The sequence below is a fragment of the Myotis daubentonii genome, chromosome 18 (genome assembly GCF_963259705.1).
Source record: "Myotis daubentonii chromosome 18, mMyoDau2.1, whole genome shotgun sequence".
NCBI lineage: Eukaryota > Metazoa > Chordata > Mammalia > Chiroptera > Vespertilionidae > Myotis > Myotis daubentonii.
The window spans coordinates 29,925,497-29,938,491 of record NC_081857.1 but is presented as its reverse complement, the minus strand read 5'-3'; the positions used below and the strand labels follow the sequence as shown (position 1 = coordinate 29,938,491).

Sequence of the window (12,995 nt, the reverse complement as noted above, 5' to 3'; positions counted from 1 at the left end):
CCAGCGCCCGCCCAGCGCCCATCCAGCGCCCAGCAGCCTGCAGTGCGACCCCTGGCGGCTGGGAGGGCCCCTTGCACCCAAGCGGCTTCTCACCACTCACAGGATGCTGCAGGACACTAATGGGGTGGCCGCTGAAGTCCAAGGTGATCCTAGTCACATATGCAATGCAGGCCTTGGGGAGGGCCCTGAAGGTCTAGGCAGCAACACCCAGGTGGCTCCCCCTACTTCCAGGTTTAGGGCACATTGTAGTCCCTTCCCGCCTAAGCCAGAGCTCTCAGTTCTCTTTTCTGAAAGTGACAAAAGCTTTGGAAAGAGGAAGAGGAAAGACCAGGAATGTAGGGTGTGAAAAGAGTAGCAGAGGTGTGGGTAACTGAGGAGGGACATGACCCTTCTGACTTTGCTGGAAGTGGAAGAGAAGAGGGGAGAGACTATGATGGTTAGAGGGCTAGCAGCAACCCAAGCCAGAGAGGAACTCTCTTAGAACATAGCACTCCAGCATCTGGAGAACGAGTGAAGTATGGCCAGGGTGAATTCATGCCTAGTGAGGGGGCAGAAACGAGACCTCAGAGCTTCCCCCTAGGAGCATGGGTTCAGAGGCCGGCCAGGTACTGCTTGTCTAATTTCTTCTAGGCTTAAAGGGCCATAAAGAAGGGGGAGCCGCAGAACCGGTTTGGCTCAGTGGCTAGAGCGTCGGCCTGCGGACTGAAGGGTCCCAGGTTCGACTCCGATCAAGGACATGTACCTTGGTTGCGGGCACATCCCCAGTGGGGGGTGTGCAGGAGGCAGCTGATCGATGTTTCTCTCTCATCGACGTTTCTCTCTATCCCTCTCCCTTCTTCTCTGTATATTAAAAAAAAATAAAAGAAAAAAAAAATAAAAGAAGGGGGAGCCAACCCAAGACCTACATGGTGTCAGGATTTAAATCCTCTCTCCTAGGTAACATTAGCGCTGAGGCCAGCTACTCCGGAAGAAAGCTGGGATCCTGCAATCAGACACATCAGACCTCTGGTTCAGCTTGCAGTTGCTTCCCACTTCTACTCACTGCCAGGTCACAGGCCAGAGGAAGAGGAGTAACTCACCTGGCCAGCCAGAACTCATCCCAATGCTGCAGCAGGGCTCTGAACAGATGGAGGCACCTGTGCTGCCAGGGAAGCCGAAATCCAGCGTGAACTCCCATGTCCAATGCTAGGTACAAGTTCTGATGCTGGCCCCGCTGGCGTGGCTCAGTGGCTGAGCACTGACCTATGGACCAGGTCATGGTTCTATTCCTGGTCAGGGTACATGCCCTGGTTGCAGGCTCGAACCTCAATAGGGCGTGTGCAGGAGGCAGCTGGTCAGTGATTCTCTCATCATTGATGTTTCTCTCTCTCCCTCTCTGAAATCAATAAAAATATATATTTTAAAAAAAAACCAAAAAACAACAAACACCCTAACCAGTTTGGCTCAGTGGATAGAGCGTCGGCCTGTAGACTGAAGGGTCCCAGGTTCAATTCCGGTCAAGGGCATGTACCTTGGTTGCAGGCACATCCCAGTAGGAGGTGTGTAGGAGGCAGCTGATAGATGTTTCTCTCTCATCGATGTTTCAAACTCTCTATCCCTCTCCCTTCCTCTCTGTAAAAAATCAATAAAATATATTTAAAAAAAACAAAAACAAACAAAAAAAACCAACAAATTCTGACACTGGGGGGTGGGTCTCGAGGGTGGAGGCCTTCCACAAACCACAATGGAGCTCAGATGTAAAAAGCATAACAGATGGCCCAGCCCTGGCCGATAGACAGTGGTTAGAAGGTCTTGGATTCAATTTCCGGTCAAGGGCTCATGGTTGCAAGTCCAATCCTCGGTCCGTCAGGGTGTATGCAGGAGGCAACCGATCAATGTGTTGCTCTCATATCCATGTTTCTCTCGCTCTCTCTCCTTTCCCTCCCTCCCTTTCTCTCTCTCTAAAAATCAATGGAAAAAATATTCTCGGGGGAGGATTAACAACAACAAAAAAGCACAACAGGTGAAAGGGTCAGTACCCCAGGGACTCCCTAGTTTCCCAGCCACATCCCAAACAGTAGACAAACACATCAAGGGTTTGATATGATTTTTTTATTAACATATAATATATTTAATAAAAAATAATATCCACTCTGGCTCTCTCCTCCATTGCAAGGGGAAGAGTGGTGAGGAGGGGCTGGCACTGCCCACCCCTGGGCATCCAGAACTAGCCTTGCCTCTGGGGCTCCCTCTACCCCCTGCTTTCCAACAGGCTCTGACCTCCAGACGACGGTTCAAAGTTACAAGTGCTTCAGACCCTCCCTGAGCTCCCCCAGGCCTACCCCTGTGTACAATTCAGGGGCCACCTGGATAAACCCCTTGCTTTTCCTCATTCTTGGGATCCCTCATTCATTTAGAAAGAGGATCTGGGGGCAGAGAGTCAAGTCTCTACTGGCCAGGGGGAAGGGAGGAAAGGGACAGTGATGGGGAACAGGGCCAGTCAGAGGGAGGATGGTGCGTCCCCTCACTGTAGCCTGTCACTGCGGAATGAATCCTCCACCGCAGGATCAGGCAGCAGGGCACAGGGGTCGCTCAGCATGTTGAGGCCTTCCAGGCCCAGTGGCTCCATGCGCAGTTCCTCCTCCAGCCCCAGCCCTAACTCCAACCCAGCTGCTGACACCTCGAAGCCAGGCACCCCAGAGAGGGCCGCTGCGATCTCCTTCGAGAAACCCGGGGAGGAGTCTCCTGTGTGGGCAAAAGAAATGGGTGAGGACCCCCTAATCCCTACTGTGCCATCCCCCACGACCACCCACACCTCTCACCTGTGAGGATGATGTTGGGCCCTGAGCCATGGCGGGAACAATGGGTCAGGTTCTGGTGGTTGAGGGCATGGGGGTCCTGGAAGCCACTCACTGAACCTTCACCCCCTAAAAATCCAGAACCTTCAGAAAAGCCAGTGGGATCCAGCGCCAGGCTGGATGATGAACTCTCCATGCTGAACTGCTCCAGCTATGGATACAAAGACAAACCCTGAGGGAGTGGGTCTCAGAACAGGGGTACCTGCCTGCCACTGCTTAGCCCTGCTAATACATCCCCTTTCCCCAACAACCCCCCACCCCCACCCCCGAACAAAAGCAGAGACAGGAGATGGCAGCAAGCAGAGCGACAGAGGCGAGCACGGGCCCCAAGTAGCTGTGGGCACCGTACCTGCTGGGACAGAGCTTGTGCGTGCCAGGAAGAGAAGGGGTCAAAGCAGCAGTCATCAAAGAGCAAGCTGTGCAGAGATAGCTAAGGGGAAAGGGACGGGAAAGGGGTCAGATGCAGGACAGGAGGCCCCAGTCGGCAGTGTCATATTCCCTGGAGGGAGGGAAGATCTCCCCCACCTGGATCTCCAACTCATACAGCACCAATGATATCACTCTGACCCACTCCCATTCCCTCCCCTGCTTCGAAGCTAAGAACCTGGTACTCACATTCCCCAGGCTGAAATCACTCACTGGCCGGTGGTAAGACTGCTGCCCATGCCCACTGGAGCTGGGAGGGTACAGTGTCCCATAGTGTAGCTGCCTGCCTGGGGGCTGCCCACCTGAGGGCTGCACCAAGCAGGCCTGAGAGGGCAGCCCTGGTTGCTGTAGAGGCTTTGGGGTGGATGGCTGGACGGGCAGAACCAGACTTGAGTGGCTGTATGGGTATGAAGGCAGCCGCTGGTCAGTGGGCAGTTTACTGGTATCCAGGGGGACACCCTAGAGAAGCAAGGAAAAAGGGGGAAGCGTACCTTTCAGTGTGTCCCCAAGAGGAACTCTTAGGGCTTCCCACCCTTAGAAACTGCAACCATCCTCAACACAAACCTGACAACATCCCCATAGATATCCCCGGGATCAGGCGCAATTACGCAAAATGGCTGATCAGAATAAAAGCAATTGAGTGAGGCTAATATAAGAATAATTTTTAAACAGGTACAGAAGTAAACTATTCCTACACCTTGGTGCGTTAATGATTATTAGTAATCAAACACTTGTGACACTCCTAACAAGTGCCTGACAGCACAACAGTAAACTTGAGAACTGCCATTCTAAAGTCTTGAAAAGGCCAGAGGGAATGAGAGAGGAAGGAAGGAAGAAGGCAGGTTCACTCCAGGCTTTAAGAGAACACAGCCCTAAAAAAAAAAAAAAGAGAGAACACAGCCCTAGCTGGCCTGGGTCTCAGGCTTTCCTACAGAAGGGACCACAGCAGATGGAACACAGCACACACATTCCAGGGAAGGGGAATGGAGGAGGAGGAGAAAGTAGGGCAGAGGAGAGGGAAAGAGGAGCACTGGGGTGAAAGGAGAAGGGGTACAGAGAAAGTAAAAACAGAGAAGATGGGGAGGGCTGAGAATCTGAGCACCGAGGAAAGCCCGGAACTAAGAGTTTGTAGTTCTGGTCCCAACTCCTCCTAACGCGCTGTGTAAATTTGGGAGAGCCGTTTTCCCTCTGGCCCCCGTCTCCACAGCTATACAATGAAAGGACCAGGCTCCAAGGTCTGAGCCTCTCTGAGTTTATGGAATCTAGAAAAGGAAGAAGGGAGATGGCGGAAGGGATGAAACAGGATGGAGACATGAGAAAAAAAGACAGACAAGAAAAGCAGGACAGGAACAGAAAAGGGAAAAAGGGAACGGATAGGCCACCATCTGTGAAGCCTGCGGCGGGGTCAGGCATGGTGCCGAGCACTTCACGTGCGTGATTTCCTTTGACTCGTACAGTCTCATCCTTGTTCTATCGATGAGAAGGCTGACACTCGTAGAAATTAAACAACTGTCCAAGGAGACTACTAGTTAGAGCAGGATTTGAATCAGAAAGCTTAACCCCAAGGTTGGCACTCTTAAGCCAAGAGGAGACAAGATAGGTAAAAGATAGGGCTGGTAGCCCAGCCAGCGTGGCTCAGTGGTTGAGTGTGGACCTGTGATCCAGGAGGTCAGGTTCGATTCCTGGTAGGGGCACAGGCACAGGTTGCAGGCTCAATCCCCAGTGGGAGGTGTGTGGGAGGCAGCTGATCAATGATGCTCTCTCATCGTTGATGTTTCTATCTCTCTCCCTCTCCCTTCCTCTCTGAAATCAATAAAAATATATATATTTTAAAAAGGTGGGGCAGGTAGAGGATAGAGGAATTGAAGGGGATGGATGAGACAAGGAGTACGGGAAGTAAGGAGAAAAGGTTTTTCAGGAAAGGGGGGTGCGAGGGAAAGAACTCAGCAGGAAAGTAGAAGGGGAAGGGAGACAGACATGTAGGAAAGGCAGCCACGCATACCTGAGTGATGGAAGACAAGGTGGGTGACATTGTTGGCGAAAACTGTTTGGGCATCTGCTGTTGGGACCTTCTGGCGTCGGCTGGGCCCGCGGGCAAACTCAGGGGGCTGAGGGGTACACGGCGGTGGCGGGGGGAGGCCCCAGGGGTAGACGCTGGGTAAGGGGGGGTACCCAGCACAGGAGGTGAAGCAGAGGAGGAGGAACAGGAGGAGGAGAGGGCTGGGGCACTGAGTGAGGGGTGACCCAGGGAGGTGGTGGGCAGTGCATGGCGGGCCAAGGAGGAGGCAGGCAGTGAGGGGTGACTGTGGGAGCCCTGGAGCTGGGGCTGAGGGCTGCTCAGGGAAGCCTGGAGGTTGGGATTGCTTAGGGAAGACTGCAAGGATGGATGGTTGAGAGGTGAATGAAGTCCTGCAGGCACAGACAAAAAACCAGAGATGCCAACATTACTGATGGGAACTGGGCCCCCTTCTGCCCAGAACAGGTCGCAGTGATCAGACTATGGAGGTGGCAACACAGTGTCCTCTCTACACTGTCCCTGGCAGTGATGCTGGTGGCCCTGCCCACTTGGGGGCAGCTCTCCATCTTCTTTCTAGGAAAAGCCACACCTACCAGTCCTCACTGGCAAAAAAGTACAGTGAGGAAAACCTGGTAGAGACAAGTGACAGGTGATGGGTTGATGTGAGCAGTCACTGGTGCTCAAGCCTCCCATCCCTTAGCCCCTCCAGCCGGGCAGCACCCCATGGACTCAGGACAGCCACTCACCTGGCGTATCATAGCCTGGGCCTAGGCCCAGGCCCCCACTGATGCCCAGGTGGGTCATGGTGTGGGTCAAATTGGAGGTACTGTTGCCCCCGCTCAGGCTAGAGTAGGATGTCTCCTCTGGGTCCAGGGGGGTGGGCAGCGGTGGGGGAAAGTGCAGGTTGGTGAGGTCAGGTAGGGATCCTCCCGTGTTCATAGCAGGGGGGAGGACAGGCACATTGGCAGGCTGGTCAGGAGATGGAACGATGCTGGGAGGGAGAGGAAAAAAAGACGTAATTGTGGGGGGCAGTGGAAAGGGAAGAGCAGAGACCAGCCTCCCACATTTCCCTTTACTTCCCTTCCCCATCCTCTCACCGAGACACTTACTTAATTCCAGGGACCTCACAGGACCGAGGTCGGGAGGAGGAAGAGGACAGCTGAGGAGAGAAGGAGGAATGTGAAAAGTGACGACAGTGCTCAGGGGAGGCCCCTGAAAGGCCTGCCATGGGAAGAGGGGGAGTAGGCACACGTACCTTCTTAGCATCCCAGGGCTTCAGCAAATGCCTGTCATCTAGTAAGTTCTCCTCAATAGCAGGGACTTGAAAGAGAAAGATTGGTGAGGAGAGGGCTACAGAAGGAGTCCATAAGGTAGAACAGGAGCACAGGCAGGCAGGAGGGAGTCTGCACAAAGCCCCCAGCACCAGCCCAGAAATTCTTAGGCATTCAGTACCCGCAAGTGGCGAGAAACATATACCTTTGGAATCCATTTCGCCATCCAGATAACCTGCAAAGGATGCAGTGGAGTTGGCTGCAGGGCCCACATCAAACCAAAGCACCACGCCTACTCCCTAACCCAGGGACATGCCACATACCTCCACGGCGACTGGGCAGGACACTGGGAGGTACAGGGCCTGGATAAGTGTCCTGAGGGTTGGGGTTCATTACGCTTGTGTGAAGGGCCGAGTCAGAGCTTGTCCTGTGGGGCAAACACAGATCAGCTGGCACCAGTGACAGTCTTCCTGGCCCCCATGCCCTCCTCCTCAGCCGGGAAAAACACTAGCTGGGCTGGACAGGGTACGGCCCAGAAACTACGTAAGAGGAGACGTAGACTGAAGAAGGCAAGGACCATCACCTGTTAAGTGCAGATGGTAGTCGAAACAACTGCCCCTTCTCTGCAGGGAAATTACCCCAGGGCATTGTCCTGGGACGAAAAACAAAGTCGGGAGGAAGGTCAGTAGTGGACAAGGCAGGCATGGGGATTGGAAAGGGGGGGCAGCCGAGGTGGAAGTAAAGAGGGCTAGGCACCCAGGACCAGGCCTCTTTTCTTTCTGGTTCTTCTAGTATCTGTGACCCACGAACCCTCTCCCCAGTCAATCTTGAACAGCGATTTTCAACCGGTGTGCCATGGCACACAGCTGTGCCGTAAGAATTCTAAAAACATCCGATACCTGACTATTTAGTCAGGGACATTGACCCCTTTCCTCCTTAGATCGTTAATTTTAAAAAATGACAACTGTCAACACAACAATAGCTGTCTGATGTGAATACCCTGCCGGGAACCACAACTATATAGGTCATATAAAAGAGATGCATCTTATTGGTCACAGCTCATAATAAGGTTGCATCTGATTGGTTAATTCTTGGTATCAAAAATCCTTATATACAAGTACAGGCACCTGATTTTTAAATTTATTTTCTTTTTTATTGATTGATGATTTTTAGAGTGAGAGGAAGTGGGGGAGAGGGAAAGAGAGATCAATTTGTTGTGCCATTTCTTTATGCATTCACTGGTTGACCCTTGCATGTGTCCCAACCCGGGATGGAACCCGCAACCTTGGCGTATCGGGACAGCGCTCTAACCAACTGAGCTACCTAGTCTGGGCAACACCTGATTTATTAAAAAGTCACTTAGGAGCAAAAAGGGTAGGTAAAAAATTACTATTTTTAAAAACCAGCCCTGACTGGTTTGGCTCAGTGGATAGAGCATCGGCCTGCGGACTGAAGGGTCCCAGGTTCGATTCCAGTCAAGGGCACCAAAAAAAGAAAAAAAAAAAAAAGGTAAAAAACCAATCAAAATTATACCAATTTTTTTTGTCAGAGTAGCAAAAAATTAATATATTTTTTGATGTGCCACAGAATTTTAGTAATTATTTTACGTGTGCCATGAAATGAAAAAAGTTGAAAATCACTGATGTAGGAGATCTGGGAAATCTCAACTTCTATCTGCCAGGACAAGCTGATCTGGAGCCCAGCCACTCTTCTATGTACAAGTATTAGCGATGAGATGGACAGGGGAAGGGTTCCGGTATCTGAGTGCCAGAACACTACATCTGGCACCCACTCTTGACAAGAGGCAGCTGTTCTCCCTTCCCCCTGACAAACACACCCCAGCCGGCCCCAGTTACCATTGGTCCTGCCCTGCTTGGACTGGGAGGCTTGGCCACCCGTGTCAATACGGCCAAGGCTGGACTCTGACCCACCTACTCCACCTGCCACCACCCTCCCAGCCCTGCCCTTAAGAGAGGAGGGACTGCTGAAAGCCTGGCCCAGCAAGCCCAACCCCAACACAAGCTCCCTCCAGAGATATGTCAGAGTGGGCAGGAGATCCGCCTGCCCTGGACACTGACCTCCGCCAGCTGGACTCCGGGGGAGGAGACAAGTAGGCAGGACTGTAGGGAGAGCTGTCAATGTGAACAGCACCAGTTAAGGTAAAAAGTGAGGAGAGGCTGGATGGGCTAGCCCAGTGGTCGGGAAACTCATTAGTCAACAGAGCCAAGTATCAACAGTACAACGACTGAAATTTCTTTTGAGAGCCAAATTTTTTAAACTTAAACTATATAGGTGGGTACATTGTTATTAACTTAATTAGGGTACTCCTAAGGCTTAGGAAGAGCCACACTCAAGGGGCCAAAGAGCCGCATGTGGCTCGCGAGCCGCAGTTTGCCGCCCACTGGGCTAGACCCCAGATGAAGGAAGGATAATGGAGACAGCAGATGTGAGTTTCAAGAAACAAATACCTTTCTCCTTCTCAATAAGGGACAACACTCAGGTCAGAGAATGGAAGAGAAGAGGGTGAGGCCAGCAGAGTTGGAAAAATACAGGAGAGTATCTAGGTGGGGCTTGGGGAGACAGGTCTATGGAGGTCTCTGAGATTGAAAGCTAAGGACAGAAATGTGTGGAGAGAACCAAACTCCCTCTATTAATTTTTTAAAAATATGTTTGTATTGATTTGAGAGAGAGGAAGAGAGGAAGAAAGAGAGAGAGAGAGAGAGAGAGAGAGCCATCAATGATGAGAATCATCCATTGGCTGCCTCCTGCACGCCCCCTACTGGGGAGATTGAAACCTAGGCACGTGCCCTGACGGGGAATCCAACCATGACCTCCTGGTTCGTGGGTCCACACTCAACCACGGAGCCACACTGACCGGGAAACCAAACCCCTTGAGCAGGAGACAACAAAGAGCTAGCTGAATAAGGCAGCCAGAGCCAGCAGAGATGGAGGGCACAAGCTCTGGAGCAGCCACTCCTTTGCACAGGAGCAGCGCGCTCACCTGGGCCAAACGGCCACTTTTCTGGGTGGCTGGGTAAAGGAGAGCCCCTGGAGAAAATAGGACTGGACAGCACTTCAAGTCCCTTCCCACCATGAGCTTCTAAGGGACTCCAACCCCCCACCCTCCAAACCCCCCAACCCTCTGTGAAGGATATGTGGCGGGGGTAGCGGCGGAGTGGGGACACCATTCTTCGGGGATCTCGCTGCACCCGTTCCACCAGCCCATGGTGCCGAGTGTTCCGGGATGAATCCAAAGGTGAGTGGAGGGGGCTCTGCCAAAACACAGAGGTGAGTCGATGGGGGAGCTGCTGAGGAGCCTGCACTGGCCTGAGGCTGGGGTCCACTCACCTGGAACTCAGCCAAGCCACAGCCAATCTGGTTCACATTGGGCAGAGAACCTCCGTAATGGGAGTTCCTTGTGTATGCCAGTCGCAGTTTTTGGGCCTGTAACTGAAACATGAAAGGCAAACATGGGAATGTCAGGCAGGGGCCTGAGTACTGTTCCTATTCTTTGGCCACCCTTACCATGCCTGTCTCCAGGATAGGCTCCTATTGGTGCTGCTTTTAAGAGATTTGCCAGAAGGAGAAGAAGAAAATGGTGCTGGGGAAAAGCTCCACTGAGGCCAGGTGTAAACAACCTGCCCTAGCTCTTCCGCAGGCTGCCCGCATCAATGACATCACCAATGCCTGGCATCAAACACCCTGCCAAGCACAGAGCCTGACACTCTGCTCAGTTGTCCTCAGTCTAAACAGAGTCCCTGGGGGGTTGCCAGGAGCCCCCAGCTAGTCACATGGGAAGAGGTGCCTATTAGGCACCTCTGCTTTCCCTTCCAGACGTGTCCCAGAGTGATTGGCAAATGAGGGAAAGGCCACAGGTGGATGCCACAGAGACCAGCCTTTTCCTGTGGCTTCTGGGCTCTGCCATTTGCCCAGCCTCAAGAAGGCTACACAGGGCCTGCACCTCCTAAACGAGAGCATCTAAGGAATAATGGCTCACGTAGCTGTAAACACAGGGCCAAAACCAAGGCACACTCTTCTACTTAGTTGTAAGGCCCCGGAATGGGCAGGAAAGCCTGCAGAATGGGAATGGGAGAGGGAACAGTAGTCCACGCTAGTCTGGGCCAGAGCCATCTCCCTAGCCGCACCCTCACTTTGGGGAGATAAGTCTGGCACTGGAGCGAGACACCACATCCCTCAGCCTGGCATGGTTTTAGTCCGGCTACAGATCTCGTGTCCCTCTGTGAGTGGTGAGCACCTACTTCTGAGACTCAACCACGGTCAACAGCCAAATAAAAAGACCCAGGGCAGCTGATGAGGAGCAAATTCTACGAGCTTCTGGGACATACTGTTGTGCATAGGCTACCCTCAGGACTTTCTGTCCCAGGAGGTCAGCCCAGTGAGTTTAGTGGGCACTATGCTGAACCTTGGACCACCTCAGGGCTGCCTATATATATATGACAACCCCAGCCTCCAAGCAGTATAGGCCTCATGGCCACATTCTGCCTCGGATGAGCCCTCCCAGCTAGCCAAATACCAGGCTTCCGCTCCTGGGTTCCCAGGCTCTGGCTGAGTATGCCCACTGGAATCTTACGTGCCGCAGAGAAGGGACCCTGCAGGGGCAAGGTGGGGCCTTTTGACAGACCAAGACACTACAAAGATAGATGGCCTGGCTTTGAGTTCCTCACAAGCCTTTCTTTGTTTGCACACACAAACCCTAAGATCCTACCATGCTCTGCGGGAGTCACAGTCCAGAAGGCAGGGCCTCAAGCTGTCAGCTAGAGATCATCAGCCTCTCGCCCACCTTCTTGCCTCTGCCCCACCATGACCAAAAGCTACTAAAGGGGAGCAGTCAACAGGCAGACCATGATCCTCATGGCAGTTAGCAGGGGTTAGGCACACACACAAGATTTGCCTCCCCACCTAACTATCTCGTTTCTGTCTCCCACAAACTAGGGCACATGGTCTCTAGAGACTCAAAGGGGAAACAAACATGAAAAAGACTAAGAGTGTGGAGGGAGAGACACACAAAAATAAAACCAGAGTCAGTCCTAGACAGATGCAATCACAGTCAAATCAGGAGAAAGAGCTTTGAAATGTGGTATTTATGTTCCACCATCTCCCCTTAAATTCCTCCTAGCTCCCTGCCAGGAGGGAATCCTACAATATTCTCCTAGCCTGCTGTTTTGAGAACAATGCCTCCCTAAATTAGGGCTGCATACCAGCTGGGCGAACTCCCACCCCTCACTCCCTCAGACATCCAGTGCTGGCAGCAAGAAATCAAGGCCAGAGACTCGGTTTCAGAGGCAACTCTGCCAGGATGCCTTTTTTTCTGGCTCTTCCTAGGAATTTCTATTCCCTCCACATACAAGACCCTCCAAGCCAACCCGTAACTGACCCACAAAGCAGCCATCTCCTCAGAGAGCTCAGCAGACCAGCGGATTCCACACAACCTATAGCCACCGGCTCCCTGCCTCTCCTCCAAGGCGGCCACCACGGCAAAACACCACGCACCAGCCTGTGAGCAATGGACCTCACCTTCATTCACGTCAGGAAACCACAAGAAGCGTTTGAAAAAGGAAGCAAAGGGACGGGACGCAGGAGGGGACTTCCTGCTCCACTATACCCAGCGCCGCTGTTCAAACCGCTCCAGGGGCCCTTTCCCAGAGGAACTGAAGTGCCCGGTGGCCAAGAGGGCGGGAGGACCACAGTGGAGGAGATTGCCAACCGAGGAGACAGAGCAGGGCAAGCTGACCATCCTCCAACCCACACCCCAACCACCCCGGGGATGCTCGGGCAGAATCCCGGAGGGGACTCCATCAGAGATGCACGATGACCACCCCCCTCCGCCGGTTCCGGGGAACGGTCTCCTCCCTCCTCCCTCTCCTTACCCACTTAGCCCCCCGTCTTTCCCAAACTCCCAACCTCACCGGTGTTTCGGCCTCCTTACCCCCCCCCTCCCCCGCAAAATCCGTCTTCCTGCCCCCCGGCCCGCAGCCCGCGCATCCCAGACGGCGGCGTCCGCAGTCCCGTTCCGCCTCTTTTGCAGTGGCTCCCGCCCCCGCCCCGCCTCTCAGCTACCCGCTCCGTAATTGCTCCGCTCGGCTCCCCGGCGCGGCCCCTCACCCGGGTGGAGCCGATGTCCATCATCACCTCCTCGAAGGCCGCCGTCTCTTCGGCCTGACGCTGCTTCTGCAGCGCGATCTTCTCACTAAACTTGCGTGGATTGGAAGCCGAGGCCGTGGCCGAGCCCGGCCCATTCGGCCCCGACGTCGCCATCTTCCTCCTCCGACCCTCCCCGCCACCCTCCCAGCACCAGCCCCGGCCTCGGCCGCGGGCTCCCGATCGGGTCTTCCACCCGTAGCCGCCGCCGCCGCCGTCTCAGCGAGCACCGCGAACCCGGCCCCAGCCTAGCCCTGACCCGTGGCGCGCGAGGCCTTCCGGGAA

General features: G+C 53.6%; 1 protein-coding gene across 12 annotated transcripts; it reads right to left on the bottom strand.

The window, feature by feature from the left end:
• Positions 1-2,076: 2,076 nt before the first annotated feature.
• Positions 2,077-12,973, bottom strand: CRTC2 (CREB regulated transcription coactivator 2). 12 transcript variants are annotated; one of them, XM_059674710.1, is made up of 15 exons: positions 12,702-12,973; positions 9,900-10,001; positions 9,710-9,823; positions 8,630-8,694; positions 7,135-7,203; positions 6,875-6,978; positions 6,757-6,786; positions 6,536-6,600; positions 6,390-6,439; positions 6,027-6,271; positions 5,266-5,672; positions 3,453-3,722; positions 3,187-3,267; positions 2,802-2,988; positions 2,077-2,724 (listed from the first exon to the last, which is right to left on the bottom strand). In XM_059674710.1, the coding sequence occupies exons 1-15, from the start codon at positions 12,825-12,827 to the stop codon at positions 2,504-2,506; spliced, it is 2,136 nt and encodes a 711-aa protein (XP_059530693.1). In that variant the 5' UTR covers positions 12,828-12,973; the 3' UTR covers positions 2,077-2,503. The 12 variants fall into 12 exon arrangements, with proteins under 12 accessions (XP_059530693.1, XP_059530692.1, XP_059530694.1 ...); XM_059674709.1 differs by having other exon boundaries at positions 12,675-12,971; XM_059674711.1 differs by lacking the exon at positions 6,757-6,786 and having other exon boundaries at positions 12,675-12,972.
• Between the last annotated feature and the right edge of the window lie 22 nt (positions 12,974-12,995).